Source organism: Bos indicus x Bos taurus, chromosome 8, assembly GCF_003369695.1.
Source record: "Bos indicus x Bos taurus breed Angus x Brahman F1 hybrid chromosome 8, Bos_hybrid_MaternalHap_v2.0, whole genome shotgun sequence".
In the NCBI taxonomy this organism is placed as follows: domain Eukaryota; kingdom Metazoa; phylum Chordata; class Mammalia; order Artiodactyla; family Bovidae; genus Bos; species Bos indicus x Bos taurus.
Window position 1 is genome coordinate 52635567 of NC_040083.1, and position 26372 is coordinate 52661938.

Sequence of the window (26372 nt, forward strand, 5' to 3'; positions counted from 1 at the left end):
GAGATGGTTGGATGGCATCACCAACTCCATGGACATGAGTTTGAGCAAGCCCTGGGAGTTGATGATGGACAGGGAAGCCTGGCGTGCTGCAGTCCATGTGGTTGCAAAGATTTGGACAACACTGAGCGACTGAACTGATCTGAAACACTCAACAAATGCTGGATACTACTATATCTATTTTTAAATTTTGAAATATTTGAGGTATTGACTAGTGCTACCCTATGAATACAAGGAGCATTAAATTATTCTTTTGAAGGACTGCTGCTGCTAAGTCACTTCAGTCGTGTCTGACTCTGTGCGACCCCATAGACGGCAGCCCACCAGGCTCCCCCGTCCCTGGGATTCTCCAGGCAAGAACACTGGAGTGGGTTGCCATTTCCTTCTCCAATGCATGAAAGTGAAAAGTGAAAGTGAAGTCACTCAGTCGTGTCCAACTCTTAGTGACCCCATGGACTGTAGCCTACTAGGCTCCTCCATCCATGGGATTTTCCAGGCAAGAGTACTGGAGTGGGGTGCCATTAAAGACTAAAAGACAATTACCAAATCCTAGTTCTAGCACCTTATTCTGTTTTACCTTTTCTGCCACTAGGTGACACCACCAACCTACCATAACCCACTCTTTCCCCACAAATTCCACACAACCAATCTTTGCAATCACTGTTGATTAAGGAACAAGGTGTCTATTCTGGAAAGAATCCTATATTATTCTTTTGTTTGAGTCTTCTTATTTATTTAAATTGCCACTGGCTATTTGGTGTAAATTTATTATTTCAGCTCAGTATGTACCAAGTCTTATAACTTAAAGAATCAATTCAGCATTTACCTACACGGATGGGAAAGGGGCATCCACCAGCCCACTTCACTGCTTCTCTTTTGAACAAGTTTCTTTTGTCACACAAAAAAAGGAACAATTTTCCTGCCTGCTTTTCTCTGACAAGTTGATACAAGGCAGTAATTAACCATTAAAATATTGCAGATGATTCACAGGAGTGTTACAGACAAACTAATTTAAACCAAGGTCAGGGCTCCAAATCAGCAAAATAACTTCAAAAGCAGGTGAGGGAGGAAAATAAGTGAGAGAAAAGGTAAGTAACAGCTGCTATTAAAAGTAATGCTGGGCAGCTAAAACTGGTCTGAGTACATTCCTAGAAATGTAATTAGCCAAATCCTTCCAGAAACTAAACCATCAAAATGACATTACAGTACACTTTAAAAATGTATTTACAGAGTGAAGGAGCAGTCATCCTAGCATATTGCTATGTCCTGAGGGTTTCCCTTCTTGTAAAGAAACATGCAAAAGAGAATTAGATATTATTCTATACAAAGTTCAAATTGTCACCAATATATTTTGTGAAATGCTATTTCTTAATTCCCTCAGCAGTGCTGAAGTTGAGAATGAATTAATTTAACAGGCTATGTTCTGGATTCTTTGTCATTTTATGGGAAGTTACAAGGACTAGAACCAAAGCACACCTATTAGCTCTCCAAACACCAACATTTATTAAATGGTCTTAAGAAGAGAGGTGCCGAATTCTAGCATATCATGGAGCTCATTTCTCAGGAAGGTGGGCATGGATGCTCCATTTCCTTCACAAGGCAAGGTTCAGCTTACTGCTCCTACTGAAGGATTTCAGTAAAACAGAATTGCCTGCTTATTACTTTTGAAGGTCTAAGAATGTATAATTTTTATTTATCATAAGTTGCAGTGATACATTAATTTATTCAAAATGCCTTCTTGTAATATGCCCATTTCCCAAAGTGATCATGAACTTACAAGAGAGATTCCCAAATAAGGTGACAGGAGTACCAGAAATATCACATTTAAGTGAAGAGCCTTAGACATTTTGATGATATATAGAAAGATTTTTTTATTGGCTTTTTAATTACAAATAATTAAGAAGTTACTGGAAGAAAGTGTGGTAATATGTAGGTAGGAGAAGTGGCAGTGAAGAATGGATCAGGGTTTCTGAAAAGGAGCAGGGGTCGTATGGAAAAGGAAAAACTATGAAACCTATAAATAATAGGAAAGACAGGAAGTGACTGGGAAAAAAAGATTTGTGAAAAATGTAGTTCAAAGAATGTTATGAGATCTCACTAGCTCAGCCCATGATGGTAAAACCTGGGAGGAAACTGGTGACAAACCAGGATACATTACTGAATGTCTTTAGCTGAATAGAAGAGACCAGAGGGGGAAGACAAGGCTTTTGGGACAAGAGCCTTGGTCCCCAGCATGGGAGGTGACTAATGAGTAGAGGCAGGGGTAGCTGTGATGTTTGTATCCAAGTAGGACTCTAAACAAATTGTGGAAACTTCTTCAAGAGATGAGAATACCAGACCACCTTACCTGTTTCCTGAGATATCTGTGTGCAGGTCAAGAAGCAACAGGAGAACCAGAAATGGAACAACAGACTAGTTCCAAATCAAGAAAGGAGTATGTCAAGGCTGTACATTGTCACCCTGCTTATTTAACTTCTATGAAGAGTACATCATACAAAATGCCAGGCTGGATGAAGCACAAGCTGGAATCAAGATTGCCGGGAAAAATATCAAATATGCAGATGGCACCACCCTTATGGCAGAAAGTGAAGAGGAACAAAACAGCCTCTTGATAAAAGTGAAAGAGGAGAGTGAAAAGGGTGGCTTAAAACTCAACATTCAAAAAACGAAGATCATGGCATCCGGTCCCATCACTTCATGGCAAATAGATGGGGAAACAATGGAAACAGTGACAGACTTTATTTTCTTGGGCTCCAAAATCACTGCAGATGGTGACTGCAGCCATCTGAAATTAAAAGATGCTTACACCTTGGAAGAAAAGCTATGACCAGATTAGACAGCCTATTAAAAAGCAGAGACATTACTTTGCCAACAAAGGTCTGTCTAGTCAAAGCTATGATTTTTCCAGTAGTCATGTATGGATGTGAGAGTTTGACTGTAAAGAAAGCTGAGCACTGAAGAATTGATGCTTTTGAACTGTGGTGTTGGAGGAGAGTCCCTTGAACTACAAGGAAATCAAAACCAGTCAATCCTAAAGGAAATCAATCCTGAATATTCATTGGAAGGACTGATGCTGAAGTTGAAACTCCAATACTTCGGCCATCTGATGTGAAGAACTGACTCACTGGAAGAGACCCTGATGCTAGGAAAGGTTGAAGGCAGGAGGAGAAGGGGATGACAGAGGATGAGATGGTTGGATGGCATCACCAACTCCATGGACATGAGTTTGAGCAAGCTCTGGGAGTTGGTGATGGACAGGGAAGCCTGGCATTCTGCAGTCCGTGAGGTTGCAAAGAGTCAGACATGACTAAGCAACTGAACTGAACTGAACTGAGGACTCTAAAGACTAATTACCCAGTGCTGTTCAGTACTGTGCACATGACCCATTATCTCTAGCTGCAGCATGGCCCTACCCACTCTTAAACTAGGCCAAGATTATTAACTGACTGAAGTGCATAAAATCAGATAAGTAAACAAGGAATCATAAATTAAGATCCTACTTTTTCTTTTTTTTACATTTATTTTTAATTGAAGGATAATTGCCTTACAGTAGTGTTGGTTTCTACCAAACATCACCATTAACTGGCCATAGTTTTATGCATGTCCCTTTCCACTTGAACATCACTCCCACCTCCCTCCCCATCTTACCCATCTAGAGATCCTAATTTTTCTTGATTCACAGAAGAAAGCCTAGAACCTGATTACACAGTCTTGGGTACCAGGAGCAATCCCTTTCTTTGGTAAATGGTCTCCAAAGTTGGCCACGTTCAATTCCTTCCCTCCCTAAGGGCGTACACTTCACCTCACATCAAGAACTGGGGTCCAATGCTCTTGAATTGGGATAGTTAACATTGTTAAAATGGTTATACTACCCAAAGTGATCCGTAGCAAATTACCCATGACATTTTTCACAGAACAAGAACAAATAATCCTAAACTTTAGATGGAAACACAGAAGACCCAAAATTGCTAAAACAAACCTGAGGAAAAAGAACAAAGCAGGAGGCATAAGCCTCCCAGATGTCAGATACTACTACAGAGCTACAGTAATCAAAACAGCATGGCATTGGCACAAAAACAGACATATGGATCAACAGAATAGAACAGAGAACCCAGAAACAAACTCACACACCTAAGTTAATTAATCTTTGACAAAGGAAGCAAGAATATACAATGGAGAAAAGATAGTCTCTTTAGCAGGTGGTACTGGGAAAGTTGGATAGTGGCATGTATATCAATGAAATTAGAACAAACCCTCACATTATACACAAAATAAACTCTACCTGGCTTAAAGACTTAAATATAGGATTTGACACCTCAAAACTCTAAGAAGGACTTCCCTGTTAGTACAGTGGATAAGAATCTGCCAGCCAATGCAGAGAACATAGGTTCAATCCCCGGTCTGGGAAGATTCTACATTCCTAAGATCAACTAAGCTCATGTTCCACGACTACTGAGCCTGCATTCTAGAGTGCATGAGCCCAACTACTGAAGCCTGAGTGCCTAGAACCCATGTTCCCTACAAGAGAAGCCATCTCAATGAGAAGCCCATGCACTGCAACAAAGAGCAGCCCCTGCTTGCTGCAACTAGAAAGTCCACATACAGCAATGAAGACCTCATGCAACCAAAAAATAAATAAACAAACAAATAATTTTTTAAAATTCTTAGAAGAGAACATAGGCAAAATACTCTCTGACATAAACTGTACCAATGTTTTCTTAGGTCAGTCTCCCAAAGCAATATAAATAAAAGCCAAAAAGGCAAAGGAAACAAAGAAAAAAACAAAAAGACAACACTCAGAATGGGAAAAAATATTTGTAAATGAAATAACCTACAAGGGCTTAATCTCCAAAATATATAAACAGCTCATGTAGCTCAATATCAAAACAAAAACAAAAACAAAAACAACTTGATCAAAAATGGGCATGCATGCTAGGTCATTTCAGTCGTGTGTGACTCTTTGTGACCCTATGGACTGTAACCCGCCAGGCTCTTCTGTCCATGGGATTCTCCAGGCAAGAACACTGGAGTGGGTTGCCATGCCCTCCTCCAGGGGATCTTCCCAAACCAGGGATTAAACCCATGTCTCTTATGTCTCCTGCATTGACAGATGGGTTCTTTACCACTAGAGCCACCTGGAAAGCCCCCAATGGGCAGAAGATTTAAATAGACATGTCTCCAAAGAAGACATATAGATGGCCAAAAAACATATGAAAATATGCTCAACATCACTAATCAGTTCAGTTCAGTCGCTCAGTCATGTCCAACTCTTTGCAACCCCATGAATCGCAACACATCAGGCCTCCCTGTCCATCACCAACTCCCGGAGTTCACTCAGACTCACGTCCATCGAGTCAGTGATGCCATCCAGCCATCTCATCCTCTGTTGTCCCCTTCTCCTCCTGCCCCCAATCCCTCCCAGCATCAGGGTCTTTTCCAATGAGTCAACTCTTCGCATGAGGTGGCCAAAATACTGGAGTTTCAGCCTCAGCATCAGTCCTTCCAAAGAACACCCAAGACTGATCTCCTTTAGGATGGACTGGTTGGACTAATTATTACAGAAATAAATCAAAACGACAATGAGGTAGTAGCTACACCAGTCAGAATGGCCATCATTCTGTCTACAAATAAATGCTGGAAAGGGTGTGGAGAAAAGGGAACCCTCTTACAGTGTTAGTTAGAATGTAAGTTGGTACACTTACTGTGGAAAACAGTATAGAGCTTCCTCAGAAACCTAAAAACAGAGTTGTCATGTAATCCTGGAATTCAATTCCTCAGCATATATTCAGAGAAAACTAATTCCCAAAGTTACATGTATCCAACGTTCACTGCAGCACTATTTACAACAGCTGGGCCGTAGAAGCAAACTAAATGTCCACCAACAGATGAAAGAATGAAGATGTGGTACATATACACAATGAAATATTAAACCGTAAAAAATAATGGCATGATGTTATTTGCAGCAGCATGGATGCACCTAGAGATTATCATACTACGTGAGGTAGGTCAGACAGAGACAAATACCACATGATATCATTTATACGTGGAATCTAAAATATGACACAAATGAACTTATCTATGAAAGTAAAACAGACTCATAGATAGAGATCAGACTTGTGGTTACCAAGGAGGAAGGGGTAAGGGGGAGGGATGGGTTGGGAGTTTGGGATTAGCAGATGCAAACTGGTATATACAGAATGGATAAACAACAAGTTCCTACTGTATAGCACAGGGAGCTATATTCAATGTGTTGCTTTAGTCGTTCAGTCATGTTCAGCCCTTTGCGACCCCATGGACTGTAGCCTGGTGGGTTCCTCTGTCCATGGACTTCTCCAGGCAAGAGCACTGGAGTGGATTGCCATTCCCTTCTCTAAGGGATCTTCCCAATCCAGGGATCAAACCCGGGTGTCCTGCATTGCAGGCAGATTCTTTACCATCTGAGGCATCAGGGAAGTTCCATAATGATAAATCATATGATAAACCATAATGGAAAATTATATGAAAAAGAATTTATAAGTGTATAAAACTGAATCACTTTGCTGTACAGTAGAAATTAACACAATATTTTAAATCAATTACACTTCAATAAAATGAATGAAAAAAATATACAAAAAAAGAATTGGGGTCTAATTCCCAGCGGTGTGTGTGCTTTCACTGACTTGTACAGGTTGGTAACAGATGACTGTAAAATTTTCAGGAAATTTGCAAACCCACCATTTATAAATTAAACACAGCCATTATAAAAATTAAATATTACACATTATATAAATCATACTAAAAACAAGTCATAAATTCTCAAAACTCATCGCTTCCTAATTATTCTACTACATTATCTATGTGCTTGAGATTATTTACATCTATTGCATCTGTTATACACTTTAACTGCATTACCATTTTATTTGTAAAAAAAAAAAAAACAGATTGGGAAGTGTATAACATGATGATGATCTATTCTTCTTTTCTTTTTTGGGATACTACCTCAGATCTGCTCTTTTAGCCAACCGTGTTTTTAAAAAAAATATTCATCTATTTATTTGGCTGTGCTGGGTCTTAGTTGCAGCACATGGCCTCATTTAGTTTCGGCATGTGGGATCTAGTTCCCTGACCAGGGATCGAACCCAGGCCCCCAGCACTGGGAGGTCAGAGTCTTAGCCACTGGACCACCAAGGAAGTCCCCTCTAACCGTGTTTTGACGATATCACATTGGTACCTTGAAATTGCCCATGGTAAGAGTATTTACGTTATGAAAATCGGCAAACACTACAAATCAAAGCTAGCTTAATTGTTTTATTGATTTTCTATAGCAGATGTTGGCAAATTATAGCCCACAGGCCAAACTCAGCCCACTGCTTGTTTCCGTATGCCAATGAGCTAAACGCTTTTCAGTTGTTATATAAGTTCCCACATAAAGTCCTCAATTTTTCTTTTTGGCAAAATTTAAAATATTTACTATCTAGCTCTTTTCAGAAAAGAGCTGTGCCTTTTCTGTGCCTGTCTTAAGAAAGTAACGGAGGAAAAGTTGTTAATAATTACACACTTAAAAATGGATTGTGAAAAAAAAAAATGGATTGTGTTTCTAGCCATCACATTGTGAATAGCACACACACACAAAAAATTCTGAGGACACGTTATTCCAGTATTTGAAAACTATTCTTTAAGTTGGCGAAGAGGTCATTCATGTTGTTACAGGCACAGTTCAGAAAAACAGTCTTCATTGTTTCACTTTTTTGTTAAAAAGCCAAAAACATCAACCACATTCTTGTTGGAACTATACTGGTTTATCAATTGGTAATACAAGAGTTGCATTAAAATTAATTAACTCATACTGTAGGAATCAACTAATACTATAGAATTTACAATAAAGAGTATATCATTTGTAAATAGTGTGCCATATATCCTGCATACCAGTAATATGTGTGGATATACATACACATATATATATTTACCCCCCCCCACCCCCGCCCCGCAGAGAGCCCACTGTTAAACATTTGCCAGCCACCACTGCTAATTCTATTTTATCATCTATCTGGGCTGACCTTAGGGAACTGCATGACCAATAAAAAAATGACAGAAGTGATATTCTGAGATATTTCAAATTACGTAACAAGAATTGGAGCTTCCATCTGCATCTTAGAAAGCTCACTCCTATGACTCTCTCTTGGAATCTTAGTGTCAGTCTACGAGAAGCCCGTGCCCACTGAGTGCTAAACAACCTCACAGGTAATTACCATCTGACTACAACTGCATGAGAAACCCTGAGTAAACACTACCCATCTGAACCCCCCAAACCCAAAGAACTATAAGAGATAATATTTTAAGTCTCTAGGCTCTGGGGATGGCTTCTTAAAGAGCAGTAGATAATTGGAACACCATTTTACTTTAAGAAGAAGCCAGTGAGTGGGGAGCCAGTTGGACTCAACACCTCAGGAATGCTAAGCTGGAGTGTCCAACCCTCTTCTTCCATGTCCTTGGTGCAAAGTAGATGTATGGATATGTTGGGAGTGGGGATGTAATAAAAAGAAAGAATGGCTATAAATAATACATATTTTCATACAAATTTGAATCAAAGTATCCACCAGAGATGCAGCAAGTAAAATACCAACAACTGGGACACTGACTCTACCCTGTTCATTCACCAGCAATCAACTTACCTGGGCTTCCTGGAGTGGCATGTAGTTCCTCCCAGTGCCTTCTTTCTCTCTGCCTCTGCACCCATGTCCAATAGTCATGTTTGAGGTTCAGTTCAGTTCAGTTCAGTCGCTCAGTTGTGTTCGACTCTTTGCGACCCCATGAATCACAGCACGCCAGGCCTCCCTGTCCATCACCAACTCCCAGAGTTCACTCAGACTCACATCCATTGAGTCAGTGATGCCATCCAGCCATCTCATCCTCTGTCGTCCCCTTCTCCTCTTGCCACCAATCCCTCCCAACATCAGAGTCTTTTCCAATGAGTCAACTCTTCGCATGATGTGGCCAAAGTACTGGAGTTTCAGCTTTAGCATCATTCCTTCCAAAGAAATCCCAGGGCTGATCTCCTTCAGAATAGACTGGTTGGATCTCCTTGCAGTCCAAGGGACTCTCAAGAGTCTTCTCCAACACCACAGTTCAAACGCATCAGTTCTTCGGCGCTCAGCCTCCTTCACAGTCCAACTCTCACATCCATACATGACCACTGGAAAAACCATAGCCTTGATTAGACGGATCTTTGTTGGCAAAGTAATGTCTCTGCTTTTGAATATGCTATCTAGGTTGGTCATAACTTTCCTACCAAGGAGTAAGCGTCTTTTAATTTCATGGCTGCAGTCACCATCTGCAGTGAGTTTGGAGCCCAGAAAAATAAAGTCTGACACTGTTTCCACTGTTTCCCCATCTATTTTCCATGAAGTGATGGGACCGGATGCCATGATCTTCGTTTTCTGAATGTTGAGCTTTAAGCCAACTTTTTCACTCTCCTCTTTCACTTTCATCAAGAGGCTTTTTAGTTCCTCTTCACTTTCTGCCATAAGGGTGGTGTCATCTGCATATCTGAGGTGATTGATATTTCTCCCGGCAATCTTGATTCCAGCTTGTGCTTCTTCCAGCCCAGCGTTTCTCATGATGTACTCTGTATATAAGTTAAATAAGCAGGGTGACAATATACAGCCTTGATGAACTCCTTTTCCTATTTGGAACCAGTCTGTTGTTCCATGTCCAGTTCTAACTGTTGCTTCCTGACCTGCATACAGATTTCTCAAGAGGCAGATCAGGTGGTCTGGTGTTCCCATCTCTTTCAGAATTTTCCACAGTTGATTGTGATCCACAGTGTCAAAGGCTTTGGCATAGTCAATAAAGCAGAAATAGATGCTTTTCTGGAACTCTCTTGCTTTTTCCATGATCCAGCAGATGTTGGCAATTTGATCTCTGGTTCCTCTGCCTTTTCTAAAACCAGCTTGAAGGAAATTCACGGTTCACATATTGCTGAAGCCTGGCTTGGAGAATTTTGAGCATTACTTTACTAGCGTGTGAGATAAGTGCAACTGTGCAGTAGTTTGAGCATTCTTTGGCATTGCCTTTCTTTGGGATTGGAACAAAAACTGACCTTTTCCAGTCCTGTGGCCACTTCTGAGTTTTCCAAATTTGCTGGCATATTGAGTGCAGCACTTTCACAGCATCATCTTTCAGGATTTGAAATAGCTCACCTGTAATTCCATCACCTCCACTAACTTTGTTCGTAGTGATGCTTTCTAAGGCCCACTTGACTTCACATTCCAGGATGTCTGGCTCTAGGTCAGTGATCACACCATCGTGATTATCTTGGTCATGAAGATCTTTTTTGTACAGTTCTTCTGTGTATTCTTGCCATCTCTTCTTAATATCTTCTGCTTCTGTTAGGTCCATACCATTTCTGTCCTTTATCGAGCCCATCTTTGCATGAAACGTTCCCTTGGTATCTCTAATTTTCTTGAAGAGATCTCTAGTCTTTCCCAGTCTGTTGTTTTCCTCTATTTCTTTGCATTGGTTGCTGAAGAAGGCTTTCTTATCTCTTCTTGCTATTCTTTGGAACTCTGCATTCAAATGCTTATATCTTTCCTTTTCTCCTTTGCTTTTCGCTTCTCTTCTTTTCACAGCTATTTGTAAGGCCTCCCCAGACAGCCATTTTGCTTTTTTGCATTTTTTTTCCATGGGGATGGTCTTGATCTCTGTCTCCTGTACAATGTCACGAACCTCCGTCCATAGTTCATCAGGCACTATATCTATCAGATCTAGGCCCTTAAATCTATTTCTCACTTCCACTGTAGAATCATAAGGGATTTGATTTAGGTCATACCTGAATGGTCTAGTGGTTTTCCTTACTTTTTTCAATTTAAGTCTGAATTTGGCAATAAGGAGTTCATGATCTGAGCCACAGTCAGCTCCTGGTCTTGTTTTTGCTGACTGTATAGAGCTTCTCCAGCTTTGGCTGCAAAGAATATAATCAATCTGATTTCAGTGTTGACCATCTGGTGATGTCCATGTGTAGAGTCTTCTCTTGTGTTGTTGGAAGAGGCCTTGTTATGATCAGTGCATTTTCTTGACAAAACTCTATTAGTCTTTGCCCTGCTTCATTCTGTATTCCAAGTTAGCATCCCTTAAATTCCACACAGCCTCTTGATGGGGCAGTGTCTTCAGAGCATCTGATCTTATTATCTCATTCCCACTGCACAGTTGCCCAGGAAGTCAGTGGGAATTCCTGGGTCCTGAGAAGAGTTTATGCCTGGAGCAGCCTCTGTTTTCTTTCTTTCTCTTTTTGAAAGTATTTTTGGCTGCTCTGGCTCTTTGTTGTGGCACATAGGAACAGGCTTAGCTGCCTCATGGCATGTGGGATCTTAGTTACCTGACCAGGGATCAAACCCAATTCCCCCACATTTGAAGGCAGATTCTTAACCACTGAACCACCAGAGAAGTCCCCAGGCTCTATGTTTTCTATGTTCCTTCTTTTCTACCCCCTCCATATGGATACATTTCTATAGCATTTCAGAGAAGAAGGAGAAAGGTCCAGGACGCCATCCCATAGCAAAGACAGCACAGCACATAACGAGGAAATGTCTGATCTCTAAATGATAAGTATTATTTTGTACCACTGAAAGAAATAAATATAGAGAAGTATGGTTAGCTAGGTCAAGTTTTGAGAATCCATCTGAAAGTGGACAATAGGTAAAAACAATGAAAACATCAAGTTGCCTTTTAACTTCAGTTTACTGTAGATATAAAACAGGAATTTCATAACGTACTCTAGAGAGACTAGTTTGTAGACTTCATCTGGTATCTTGAAATATTTTTGGTCATCTGCAAAAGGAGCTACCTACCTACAAATTATAAGGATTCTAAATTTTAAACGCTTCCGGTGCTGAGGACATTTTTTCAGACAAAGTGTTGTTGCCACTGATACGATAAACCATTTTTTAAATAGGGAATTTCAAGTCCCTCATTTCAGTTATGTCTGGTTACCAAGAACTGCTCATAGCTCAGAGTAGGAACACAAGTCCACACTCTAATTTCAGGTGTCACTTTTTCATTATGCCATTGTCCTCAAGAAGCTATGAATTATTAGCTCTGAATTAGTTTCATATATTGTAATTTACACTTCAGATGACACGCACACACTGATTGTTAAATTCACACAATGAAAGCCACCTAACTGTGCTTGTCATTTGCTTTAAACACCTTTGGACTCTTCAGTCAGATTTGAACTGAGAACTCCTAACACCTCAACTGCTCAGAATTTCCTTTTAGGAGTTACAACAGTGCTCAAAAGTAACACTGTTTCATTTTCTTTTTAATCTCTATCACTAAAAATTTCCACTGATTGGGCTGCTCTCTATTCTGAACACAGATTTGAAAAAGTTATATCTCAAGCAGGTAAACCAGAATACCCATGTCCCTGAATTCTAGAGGCAGGCAGCCAAAAAACATCAGAATTCCTTCCTTCCTACATCATGTCCTATCCTTCACCTCATAGTACTATTTATTATTATTATTATTATCTATTTGACTTATTTTTCCAAATCTCCTCTATCTGAGGAGCTGATAATTATATTTACTATGAATTCTTAGAACTTACGTGGATTCCCTGATAGCTCAGTTGTTAAAAAAAATCCACCTGCAATGCAGGAGACCTGGGTTGGGAAGATCCCCTGGAGAAGGGAAAGGCTACGCACTCCAGTATTCTGGCCTGGAGAATGGCATGGACAGTATGGTCCATGGGGTCACAAAGAGTCGGAAATGACTAAGCAACTTTCACTTCACTTCACATGGTATTCACTTCACTTCACAAGGTCAAAAATTAAAGTGATTTTTTAAAGAAGCAAAGATACGAACATAAAGAGGAAGAGGCTTGGTACCAAGAGTATGGAGAATAAGAGTTCCAACCAAGGATTGCTCGAGGATGTCTATCTAGGCTGTCTGACACCTGGAGTTCAGACAATGACTGACACCTGGTGACTTACCAGTGAGCCCCTGAGTGGGCATCATACCCCACGTAATAAACACAGTGCTTGGACAGAACAGACCTAGATTTTGGTCTCAGCTCTGCTTTAGACAAATGATTTAACCTTCCCAGATTCCAACACCCTCACTTCCAAGATGGAGACTGTGGCAGAGACTGGCTGATTGTTCATCAAACTGGTTCTCCTTCTTGGCGAGTAACTAGACTGCATTTCTCAGCCTCCCTGCAGTCAGATGTAACCATGTGACTGGGCCAATGTAATGTGAGAAGTGACAGATGCTATGTTCTGACAAGATCCATAAAACCTTCCAATTTTGGCCCTCCAAGTTCTTCTCCATCTTGAAGAAATACGATGGAGATGTCTCAGGCAACCTTGGGAGCCACGTATTAAAAGATGGTATCTGAATCACCCCTGGCCACCCAACCCGAAACACTAAACTGGATTTTGCTGCATAACCAAAAATGGATAAGTTATGTATTGAGTCTTATGTATTGAGATGTGGGGTTCATCTGTTGCTGCTGTTAGAGTTACCTTAACCAATACAGAGGTAATCATATCCCCTCTACCATGGGGTTGCTATGAGGATTAAATAGGACAATGCTTGCAAGTTCACTGCCTGATATATCGTGAGCATGCATCATCAAATGTCAACTCCTTCTCAACAAGTAGGAGTTGGAAGCCCTGGACCCAAAAGGAAACAAAGGCAGTGGTTACACATAGTTCCATTGATTTGCTGAACAGATTTGAAAAATCACCTCCAGCATAAGTGTTTGGCATTTTAAAGAATATGCTAATCAAAAGTAATATCTACTTCCTCAAATATCACTACACATTTTATGACAGAATAAGGTAGGTAAATATTCAAGGTGATTTCATCCCAAACTCCAAAAAAACTCCAAGCTCAAACAATGAAAAATCATATTTGATGCTTAAAATTGGTAAACCAGGTTTCAGACTGGTTCTTTCAGTCTAAAATCACCAGTTACAATGGTGCAAAGATACTTCACTGCAGTCTGAGTAGATGTTCAACTTTTACTAGGAAGGAATTTATTGGGAATTGGGAATAATTTCTGGTTTGTGTTCTGAATGCTAGGGAAAAGGCTGCTATCTTTCCCTCTGCAGTGTTCCAAGGTGCAGCTCTTCTGGCAATCTCTGTGCAGGGCAGAATGAGTCAGAGGTCTGAGTCACTTTACCAGAATGCATCCCATGTGTTCTATTCCAGGTTTCAAATAGCACAGAGTCTGGTCATGAGGGGGCCCCAGAGAGAAAACGAGTTGGAGCTATTCCCTCGGACTCCAGTTCCAAATAAAGGAGACAAAACTTCAAGAATTGGAAATTCCCACTGTTTCTCATTTAAAGGAAACTGATTTAAGATAAAAACACGTGTGAGTGACAGATGAAACGTGCTTAACAGACAGTAGGTTCATTCACAGTTTTATTACATGTTGAAGTCCTGACCTTCAGCACTTCAGAACGTGACCTTATTTGGAAATAAAGTTATTGTTGATATAATAGTTAAGATAAGGTCATTATACTTGGGCCCTAATCCAATATGCCTTAAAAAGGTAAAATTTGGAGACATACACAGAGGGACGATAATGTGACAACAAAGGCAGAGACCAAGGTGATGCCTCTACAAGCTGAAGGACACCAAAGACTGCCGGCAAACCACCAGAAGCTAGATCAGATTCTCTCAGCTTTCAGGAGGAACTTATTCTGCCAATAGCAGATCTTGGACTTCTAGCCTCCAGACCGTGACATAATAAGGTTATATTGTTTAAGTCACACAGTTTGTGGTGCTCTGTTATGGCAGTAGACTGATACAGTATATTTATGGGATAATTCATAATGTGATCAGTCATAGCAAAAGTGATCAAGTCAGTGCCTGGTTATTGTTCTTCCTGAAGAAACATGGTAATGACTCACAGCCTTTTGGGAGATGCTTAATGGAGATGTAATAATACTTGGTGTTGGCAAGGGAACTATTCATGTGGTATTGCCATGAGCAATCTCATTTGCTGCAGTGGCACTGGACTGGACTGGACAATTTTGTTCCCTTCCCTTAACATCTAGATATACTGCTTTACTAGGAGTAAAGTAGGTCCAAGATTTATAATCACTCCATTCTGCTGACAACAGCATAAAGGCCAAGTTTCTCCCAGTTAAGCACACTCTTTAATATCCATAAATTCCCTTCTTTTTTCCCCTAAGGTTTATTATTTAAAGTTTTCAACATAGATTTTTGTTTTTGATAACCTTCATTTCTCTCTACTGGTTCCTCCATTAAAATGAAGGATTGGAACAAAATCAAAACCATCCATGTCTCTTTTCTGATAATCTAGTTGACAAACAATGAAAAGGTCACAAAAGATCAGGCACAACCATAATGAATGAAATAGATTCCAATATGTGGAGTATACACCCCACAAGATGTGTGTTGTATTCAGACTCATAATGAACTGGAAACCATGTGAAATGGGACAACAGTATCTTTTCCACTGTCCTAGCTTCCAACACTCTTTGCAAGAACCAGCACTCTGGCCATGCTTCTGATGAGACCATTTTATCTACTGCTTTTCAAAGTCATACTCATTCTGACCTCATATATTGAACAAAGCACTGAAAGAGTATTATTGTAATTATTTACTTTGAAGGGTAGATTTTTCTGTAACCTGTGCTGTGCTGTGCTTAGTCATTCAGTCGCATCTGATGCTTTGTGATCCCATGGATTGTGACACACCAGGCTCCTCCGTCCATGGGGATTCACCAGGCAAGAATACTGGAGTGGGTTGCCATGCCCTCCTTCAGGGGATCTTCCCAACCCAGGGGTTGAACCCAGGTCTCTCTCATTGCAGGCAGATTCTTTACCGTCTGAGTCACCAGGAAAGCCCAAGAACACTGAAGTGGGTAGCCTATCCCTTCTCTAGTGGATCTTCCCGACCCAGGAACCAAACTGGGGTCTCCTGCATTGCAGGCAGATTCTTTACCAGCTAAGCTACCAGGGAAGCCCCTTCAGTAACCTATATAACCTTAATTAGAACAACTATCATTTGTGAGATGTACTACAATACAAATGAGAGGCAAAAGGTTTAGCAGCTTTCTCTTTATGTGGTAGAATTAACCCATCTGTTAAAGGCAGTGGTTTCTAAAGCCCAAACCAGTGCTGCCTCCAACGAACATGCTATGTGTGTCGCAAGGAGACAAATTCTTCTCATTTTCTCAATATTTCCACCCAAAAAAATTAACTGGGTCACCAGGCAGATAAAGGTCATGACACATACAACTGTGGAGCTGCAGCATTGCAAAGGGCCATTGAAAATGTAAGGAATCCTCTTTTTTATTGCCCTGGTATCACACAGAACTTCTAGGTGATTCTTTCCAGGGACAAGTAACCAATTTTTGAAGAAGTGGAGAAGCAGTTCTACTGACAAATATATGGCCTATATTTTACCTATCTGATCTCAGCCTTCAGCTATCGTTGAAACTGACTGGAAGGAAACAAAGTAAGTTGTTTTCGATGCAGAGATAGATGGCTTTGCTTTCCTAGCTGACTTACTTAAATTTAAAAGGAAATAAAAATCAGATATCAAAGGAACAAAGGGCAGACATCAACATGGATTTGTGTTTACCAAGTACCTACTATGTCTCCAGCATTTTGCCAGGAAATTAAAGCGAGATAGAACTCAACAATACCATCTTTATCTCCAGTTAACTTAAAATATTGTCTAACTATGACTAAATATTTAAAACAAGTTCAAAATTAATGGAAGATACAGTATATTTTTAAGTCCTAAGTTGGTCAATTTTGCAAGTGGTAATAGGAAATGGAGAATTTCTAGGAGTCATCAGGAAGTAGCTAGGTCTCAACCATGTTTTGGAGGACAAATGAGATTTAGAAATCCATAGCAACTAAGGACATTTCTTTGAGACTATATCTAGATTTAAAGGGCAATTAGACAGTTGTTCCAAAATACACAAAATAAGATGGTGGGATTCTATCATGATTTTTTAAATGCAGATAGGAAAGGAATGCTAAAATATAATCAAACACAGACAGATTGTGAAAACGCCACTGTATCACAGCTTGATTTATGGAGAAAACCAAACTCTGCCCTTAGCTTGGGGATTTTTCCAACTAAAAGCTTAAATAAACAGTGTACATTTTCCCTTTCAAAGAAGATACACTATGATACTAAGGAGTTCCTTCTCCATTGCTCAGTCATCCTTAATATCCATGCAAAAGTGAAAAGCTCTCATTCAGTTGATTAGAGTTTAATCTGCGTACCTTCTTATATGTATAAAATCTTTCTCCCTCCTCCCAGAAGATCATATAGCTCTTCCAGAGATGTATTTATTGGCCTGATTAATTACTGGACCTCTATGTAAATTACTCTCAAGATTAAGATGATCTTTTTATCACTTACTCACCTTGACAAACATTTACAGTTTAACATATCTGACAAAGCTATTTGTATACACCTATATTATAAATGAAGGTACCTTAAAGCTACAGTAAGTGTATAAGAATAATAATAGCCTTAAAATACTTTGCCAACTATAGACAGTTCCCTAAGCAATTACAAGATGCTCTATGTTAATTTAGAAAGGAATTCCAAACAAGGCATTTAAAACCTAATAAGTTGCCATTAAATGAAGGGAGACAGGGGAGGAGGGAAAGAGAAAGCAAACCCTAAGGCTTGAACTGGGAGAAATGATTCTCAGAGCTACTGACCCTTGCAAGATCCATGTCTTCCTTGCATTTCTAGACACAAAGCAGATTTCTAATTGAAGGTGATTATCTGGTTACTACATCCCAAATTGCATGTATTTCCTGCATTGAATCACATCTTCGTCTAATTATAGGGAGCATTTATCAATGCAAAAGTCCATAGAAACAGTTGAGTTTCTACATGCAATGAGAATGTGTACTATATACTATGAGGCACTACATCACCATTACATGTGAGTGTCTTTAGTGACAACACTCTACCTCCTGGTACTCATATGGGATCCACAAGTCAAACTACATTATCAAAACAATAGAAATAATTTTACAAAGAACTCACAAAAAAAGAGCCTGGTATGTTCTTGGTTTTTCTGAGGCATGGCCCTACACATGCCCTAGAAATATACACAGTGATATGGTAATCATTACCATGAAACAAATAAAAGGAATAGCAATATACAGTTCTAAAACCTAAAACACCAAGTCCTATTCAGCCATTTTTATCCCCATAAACTTGACTTGAGAGTTCAGTGCCTCAATTAAAGATGAATCACTTGATCAAGGCAATGTAACAGTAAAAAAAAAAAAAAAAAACTCAGACTTCTACACCACACAAATGTGCCTCTGTAAAATATAATTCCATTAGTTAGGCTAGTTAGGATTAACATGCAAGTCACTGAAAAGCCCCAAAGTAGACAAAAGACAATTTACCAAGGAAATACACAAAATCAAGAGCTATATTCACTCTGGATCATTCATTTAACAGATTGGAAGGAGGATCTTATGAATTCTAGAGTTCTCATCATTGATTATCAAAATGACATGGATCCAAAGAGCTTACAGAATCCAAAGAACAACTTAGTTTCTTAGAAAAGATCTACGGATAATGCAGGGTGGGGCACAGATAAAGGAAGTGAATCTGAACTTCCTTCTCCAAACACACAGATAATCACTGTTGCTAAATAGGTTACATACATACAAATACACACACATGTATACACATGTGGGTCTGTTTTGTTTTTCTGAGATGTTTGTTTTATTCTGAGATGAATGAAATGGCACTCATCTCGGGAGTCCAGGTTTGTTTGGCATCTTTCATTGGTTTAGCACAGTGTTTTCATCCAAAATAACAAGGCACATTTCTAGTCAAATACATCATAAGAAGTATTTGCAGCAAAAGATTAACACTAACTATGCAATAGAGAGAACAGTTCCAGTTGCTCAAAATGCAGTTGTGTAAAATCCGTCATTGCCAAAAAAGCTTTCCCACCCTTACCTCCAGGGTCATGTTCACAGTGCTAATGGCCACTTTTATTTCTCCATCTGAAAGTTCCTTTAGATTCTTCAGCATTGTCTGTTCAATACCTAAACCTGTGGGTGAGAAAAAAAACATTATATTTGAGGGAGATTTTTGGTAATATTTATTTTATTTTATTTTTTAACTTTACAATATTGTATTGGTTTTGCCATAGATCAAAATGAATCCACCACAGGTATACACGTGTTCCCAATCCTGAACCCTCCTCCCTCCTTATTTGAAGACGTCACCCTCTTAATTTCAGTATTTCCCCTCTCTTATCTCTTTTAACCATAATACACACACATGAAGGCAAAAAATCACATAGTGATAATATTTGCATCAGTGAGGATCCCAGCAGGAAACAGAATTCACCCCTCCGGATGCCAAAGAAGATTCTTTAATGGAAGGACACTTACAGAGATGTGGGTGGGACTGAGAAAATTAATAAGAGAGGCATCCAGATACTAGCAGAAGTTCAAGTGAAGGAAACAGATATCTGAAATAGTAGAAGAGGGGTTGCCAGAAACTAAGCACCAAAACAGGAAGGGAGCAGGGAAGAAATACAACTGTCTCTTCCCCTTCTTTTGACTCCTATGCCCCATATATCTCTAACTCTTCTGTGGAGCAAATCCAACTGAAACCAGTAATCTTCAGGGGAGCCCAGAAGATTAAATACTCAGAGGTCAGACTAAAAACCCACAACAGACAGAAGCAGAGAAGAGAAGCGGAGTAGGTGAGAAAAACCAACGTGTGTGTGTGTGTGTGTTAGTTGCTCAGTCGTGTCCGACTCTCTGCAACCCCATAGACTGCAGCCCACCAGGCCCCTCTATCCATGGGATTCTCCAGGCAAGAACACTGGAGTGGGTTGCCATGTCCTTCTCCAAAAGGAACTGTCAAAAGAAAGAAAGTGATGTCACTCAGTCGTGTCCAACTCTCTGCGACCCCATGGACTGTAGCCTACCAGACTCCTCCATCCATGGAATTTTCCAGGCAAGAGTACTGGAGTGGGGTGCCATTGCCTTCTCCAAGAAAAACCAACATAACCATGTAAATAACCAAATAATAGGAAGGCCAAAATTTGCTTTCAGGATGCATTTAGGAAAGCCTCCATGTTTTCAATTGTAATTTTACTCACAATGCACTTTATAAATATGACCCATAAATCTATCATAATTAAGTTGGCCACCCTTGTAATAGGCTCTGGCAATAGGAGCTATGGGATTCTTAAATGATGGGAGAATAATCCAGAAAGGATAAATTATCTAGAACTGCATAATTTTAGTCAGCAGACCAATGTGCTTCAATAAAATCTATCATCGAAAACAGGAAAGGATCTGGCTTAATACTGAATTCTAACCCTACATTTTTACAACAGAGCAGGTCTAAACTCTTGAGAAGACCTATACTAAAGCCCAATAAAGCATGTATCTCCTTCTCAGATGTACATTAAGTCGGCAGAGTCAACTATTATTTGCCAATTATTAATATTTGCCCTCTCAACTTATAACACTATCAATCAGAGCAGTATGGGGAAACAGACAGCTACTAAATATTTCTTTTCCACTCAAAGATTGAAAAGCTGCCATCTGTCATACTACAGCATAAAATGATTTATATACTATATAGTGACATGAAAAGTTCGATCTAGTTTTGAAAATGAATGACAAAATGCATATCACCATGCTACACGTGCACACATATCCGCACATGTGCATATGTAACAGAAGGTGTGTCAGGCATGTCGGTGCCCCGCCCACATTTCCTCTGACTTTCAGGCCCCAGCAAGTCGCTCAACCACAGGCACCTGCATCTCTTCCTGAGGGCTTTCTCTGGCCATCAAAGCCCACCCCAGGAAAATTAACAGTCCCTGCAACTAATAACCCTCAACATTCCAAGTGGTATACTCCTAACAAAACCTGATTCATGGCGTTAATTTCTGTGCTGTCAATATTCCTACTGTGGCTGACTTCAACCTGCCAACCCAACATCAACCCACTCACAAAATACCTGAAAATTTAACAGTCAGCTCTTGGAGCTCCAATAAACAAGTTCCAACACGCCACTGTACCCCTCGGGTAGGAAAACTCTGCCATGAAATTTTACACTCTTTTCCAGAGTTCCTTAGTGGGATAAAGGCCTGATATCCCACAAAGATAACTTGCTGGTTAAAGTGCTCCAAGCCCTATCAGTGTTTCCTGGGATCGCCTCCCAGATATATTGCTTTGCTTCAGGCTCTGCCCCTGCAGGATTCCAAACTAAGGGAGAAAGCTGTACACTTTAAAGTTTAAATCCTGGGTTTAAATCCTGGCCTGGCCACTTGCCAGCTGTGTGTGTGATGATGCGAAAGCAAAGATGCCTTTCTGTGCTTCAGTGTTTTCATCTGAAAATTGGGGATAATAATTCCACCTGGCAGGGTTGTCATGAGGACTCAGTATGAAAATTCATACAAAGCTGTACCATCAGAACCTCATGTATACTAGACACTTAATGAACTGTTGCTGTTATTATTACTATTGTTAAACAACTGAAGCAGGGAATCCACTCTCTTGACAAAGCCTAGACTTACAGAATAATTTTATCTGCTTAAGAGTCTTCTCTTATTTTTTTCTCAAATTCATTTATTAAATCCCATTGCGCTTGACATTGTTCATGTCATATTCTCAAAATAGAGCCCTCCCAGCACAGGGATTTCCTGTAACTATGCATCCGGGGTGCCTATTAGATGCATGAATTAACCACGCATCTAGGTACGAAGGCCTCAGAGGAAGGCCTGCAGCGCGAACTGTCTGCTTCCAGGTGAGCCAACACAATGTTCCTAAAAACTTTGCCCAAGCATGAACATTAGGGAAGAAAGTGAAGGCACACACAAGTGCACCTCCTGGGGCCCAGCAACAATCCACACCCCAAACCCCCCTTGGCAGCTACGACACAGCTGGGGGGCAGAGTCACTCACCCTGAGCACTGGACTGGGTCTCCTGCAGGATGTTGATAATGTCCTCTCTTGGAGGTAAGCTGGGAAATTTTTCTTCCAGGATAGAAAGAATTTCCTCCTGCTTTTCTGAGATCTTCTTGGGCTCCATGGCCATCCACTTAAAAAGGATGCTACCTGAAAGGCATGAATAAAATCACCCTTAAACTTTCTAGTCAAGCTAGGATGGGGCTCAGGAAAGTCAGTGTCTTCTGGTCTCTCGAACTCTGCTTCCACTTCCAGATTCCTGCCTGAACCAGAGGCCTCCGTTGTGTAACATTCAAGAGGCAGTTTTTAGAAAACCCTTCAGATATTGTCTGTCTTGCCTCACTGTTCTTCGAGTAGTAATCTCAACAACTGAATTGAGTATGGTACACTCTACGGCACAGTTACAGATAAAGAAATAAAATGTTTCCCCCATCCCACACAAATAAACAAAAATGATACACATTAGTTTTAAACTTTCTCAGGACAGAAGTTAATGATAAACTATTTAAAAATATTAAATATGACTTAATATTTCTATTTAAGAATACCTTTAAGAGATCACAGAGAAGATCATTTCATTCATCACGTTACTGATTTTATATAAGAACTCTCTCCTCTTAACAATTAAAGGATTTCCTAGCCAAAGTGTCAGCAGCAGAAGAATCTGATAAAGTAGTGAATCTTGAATCCATCCCCAATCTTCCAGGTAAAACACACAGTTTTGAAATTGTTTACTAACATCTAACTATAATGATTCATAAGCTGGATCTAACTCACAGGTTTCGATTACAAAGCACTTTGATAATATGAATGACTAACCTCTCACAATCTTCTAGAATTTCTATACATAATCTCACCTTAAAAGGGAAGAGCTACCACCTGTCACATGCCCTTTTCCTGTACCCTGGGCCCAGACTAACACAGAGTCAGGGGGGAAAGGAGGCTTTGCTTAGTGATGAATGATTAAACTCTCTAAAAATCCTCAAAATTACTGATTAATCAGGGTGATACATCTCTCTAGCTTTCAGTGTAGCCCAAATGATAATTACAGTGGTAAAAATGTAAAAGGAGAAATGAAGTAGTGAGTGGGAGAAAACTTTGGTACATAATCTTGACATTTACCTGGAAATCTACAGTACATAGAGATTAGATACACATTCACCATTGAAAATCCTGGAAAAGCCCCAAGCAAGTCATCTGGCCTCTCTGTTTCTATATGCTTATTTTAAAAACAGAAATAATGCTATTTTACCAGCGTATAAGGTCATATACTAAAATGTCAATAAATGTAAACATCATCATGAAAAATAAATACTGCCAAATACATTTAAAGCATCTTATTCATTCATTCATTCCTTTAGCAAAGAACTGCTGAGCACCTATTATGAGCCAAGTGCCGTGCTAGATGCTAATGATTCATGGCTGGAATAATGCAAGCCTTGCTGCTTGAAGCTCATAGTTGTTCAGGGGCTACAAATAAGTAAACACATAAATTTTCTTTTGGTTTTTAAAAGTTTATTTTATTTATTTGTGGCTGTGCTGGATCTTTGTTGCTGCTCAAACTTTTCTCTAGTTGTGGCAAGCAGGAGCTACTCTCTAGTTGCAGTGCAAGGACTTCTCCTTGTGGTGGCTTCTCCTGCTGCAGAGCACAGGCTCTAGGTGCCTGAGCTTCAGTAGTCCCGACACGCAGGCTCGGCAGTTGTGGCTCACAGACTCTAGAGTGCTGGATCAGTAGTCGTGGTGCACGAGCTTAGCTGCGCTCAGGCATGTGGGATCTTCCCAGACCAGAAGCGAACTCGTTCACGTCCACTGCATTGGCAGGTGGACTCCTATCCACGGGGCCACCAGGAAAGTCCCACATACATTTTGAATATGAGGGGGATAAGAAATATCACTGAGGAAAAACACAGTACTCTGAATCTAGGCAAGAATTTAGGGGTCATAAAAGGTTTCCTAGAGAGAGTTAAGCTAAGCCGAGACTTGAATAATAAGTGACTTAAGGCAAAGGCAAGGTAAAGGGAGACCGTGACCCAGACAGAGCACGTGTACAGGCACTGAGGTGAGGGGAGATTTGGCCAGTTCAAGGCATGGAAAGTAATGGATTAGAACTAACCAATAATAAAATGATCAAAAAACAGAGATGATCATAAGAAACATAGATGACATAGATAAAAGGTCTAAGATATATGCAATAGGGTTCCCCTTGGAAAGGAGAGAGAAAAGGAGACGGAACAATATTTGAAAAGAGCAGCCAATCATTTTTCAAAATTAATGAAGGAGATTATCCTAATATTCAAAGTAAATTATGAATCCAAAACAGAATAAATACAAAGAAACTACCTCTAGGCACGTGACAGTAAAACTGCTAAAACTCACAGAGGAAAAAGTATATATCAGAGAAAAAGAAATATATTCCTGTCAAAGGAACTACAATAAAACTGAGCCCTAATCTTATCTAAAATGATGAAAGTCAAAAGACACTGAAATTCCAGTTTCAAAGTGCTGATATAAAAAAATTGCCGATATTGAATTCTTCCCTGATAGCTCAGGTGGTAAAGAATCTGCCTGCAATGCAGGAGACTCTGGTTCGGTTCCTGGGTCAGGAAGATCCGCTGGAGAAAAGATAGGCTACCCACTCCAGTATTCTGGCCTGGAGAATTCCATGGACTCTATAGTCCATGAAGTCGTAAAGAATTGGATATGACTGAGTGACTTTCACATACATACATACATATTGAAATATAAGAAAAAATAAAGGCAAAATAAAGACATTTTTAGAAATATAAATTGGAAGTATTTTTCAAAAGAAGAATTCATACTCAAAAAACATTAAAGGGAGAAGAAAATTATTATAGATGGTAGCAAAAAAAAAAAAGGAAGGAAAAAGTATTGGAGAATATAAATATATGAGTAAGAATAAATCAATGTTCACTGTATAAAACATTTATAATGCAGAGTTTAAAATATATGTGTAATTAAAATACATTTCAACAGTAACAAATTGAAGATTGAACTTCAGTTTAGAACTTCAAGTAGAAACAAATTTCTCTAAGGTTCTTGGATTATCAGGCAAGTGGTAAAAATATTGATTTATAAGATAAATTAATGGTATTTTGTCATCTTAATTACTACTAAAATAATTTTCTTTTTTTTTTTTTTTATAAATCAGTGTATATAAAATGGTGTATCTTCCTCAAAGTTGAAAGAGAGGAGAGAGTTAAAAGAAGAATCCAAGATATAGGGAACAATTAAGGGAAATTCAGAGGCTTGAGAAGGAAGTAAGAGTCAAATGAACAATTAAAAGCAAACAACACAAAGAGAAATACACTCCCAGTGACTTCCAAAGAGATGGAGAGATAAATGACAGTGATACAGAGATGTAGACATAGGCATATACACATTGAAATAGACAGGAGAAAAGAGGACATGTTGAACAAAATGTAGAAAAGTGCTATTCCAGAGGACCACATCAACATCTGCATAGACTGTGCACTGAACAGTTGCAAGGAGTTGCATTTTGAACAGGTCATGACATGTCTGAACCCCAAGATTTGTGCAACCCAAATTTACACCAAGACCTTGGGATCCACAGTTCCTATAGCAAGTTACTTATCAAAAAGTAAGGGTTGAACTTTAAGACTCTTAGGGAAATATTCCATTCCCTTCAAATCTGATGGGTGGTAGAGTAATCAGATGAAAAGAAAAATCCGAGAAAGGAATATGATGTGACATACAGTCCCCATACATACTTGACTATGCACTCTGAGAAGGCCACCAGCCCGAGGAGCACAAGCCACTTCATGCTTCTTTCCTGGTTCCAAGTACTCAGGGAAGTTTTGGTTCTTAGCATGTAGTGGTGACCGGGAGCCCCTAGTTATATATGCTCTGACCTACCCTAGTTTTCCCCTTTAGGCCACTAAAAGATCTGAAAAAAAACACAAAGGTCTCGATAAAATCTTTACCTTCATCAGTGTTCTTGGCGAATGGACTTTGAAGCTTTTCAGAATACAGAGAATTGAACTGTAATCTCTTCCTTGAAGCTTGGCTGGAAAATCAAACTGATCTGCATGGACATCTAAGAAGACAGAGAACCTTGCCTACTTGGAGAAATAACTGCCAAAATCATCATGAAAATGGATACTTGGGGCCATGTTTGACACGTGTGGTTTCATGTCATCTTCCTAGCCACCTCATGAGATATGCATTGCTGTCTTCGTTGGCAAGGACATTTCTAGGATGATAAGTTGTCAAATGGCAAAGTGAAGACTTCAGGGACAACCCAGGGACAAACAACTGGGTCTAATGGCAGACATCAGGGGCATTTATGATGCCAGGCTGCATCAAAGATTTAGGGCAGAACAGTACTTCAATTGCATGGTTTCAGTATTGGAAGAAATGTCATATGCATCCACAAGATATTTTATATCA

The 26372-nt window shown here is 39.7% G+C and overlaps 1 protein-coding gene across 9 annotated transcripts in view; it reads right to left on the reverse strand.

Moving 5' to 3' along the window:
• Positions 1 to 26372, reverse strand: part of PRUNE2 (prune homolog 2 with BCH domain) — a 292420-nt gene that overhangs the window by 191260 nt on the left and 74788 nt on the right. For all 9 annotated transcript variants that reach the window (XM_027549503.1, XM_027549502.1, XM_027549497.1 and 6 more), the window contains exons 5-6: positions 21942 to 22094; positions 18965 to 19059 (exon numbers count right to left, since the gene is read on the reverse strand). In XM_027549503.1, the coding sequence (XP_027405304.1) occupies positions 18965 to 19059; positions 21942 to 22094 (248 nt within the window). The remainder of the gene's footprint in view (positions 1 to 18964; positions 19060 to 21941; positions 22095 to 26372) is intronic.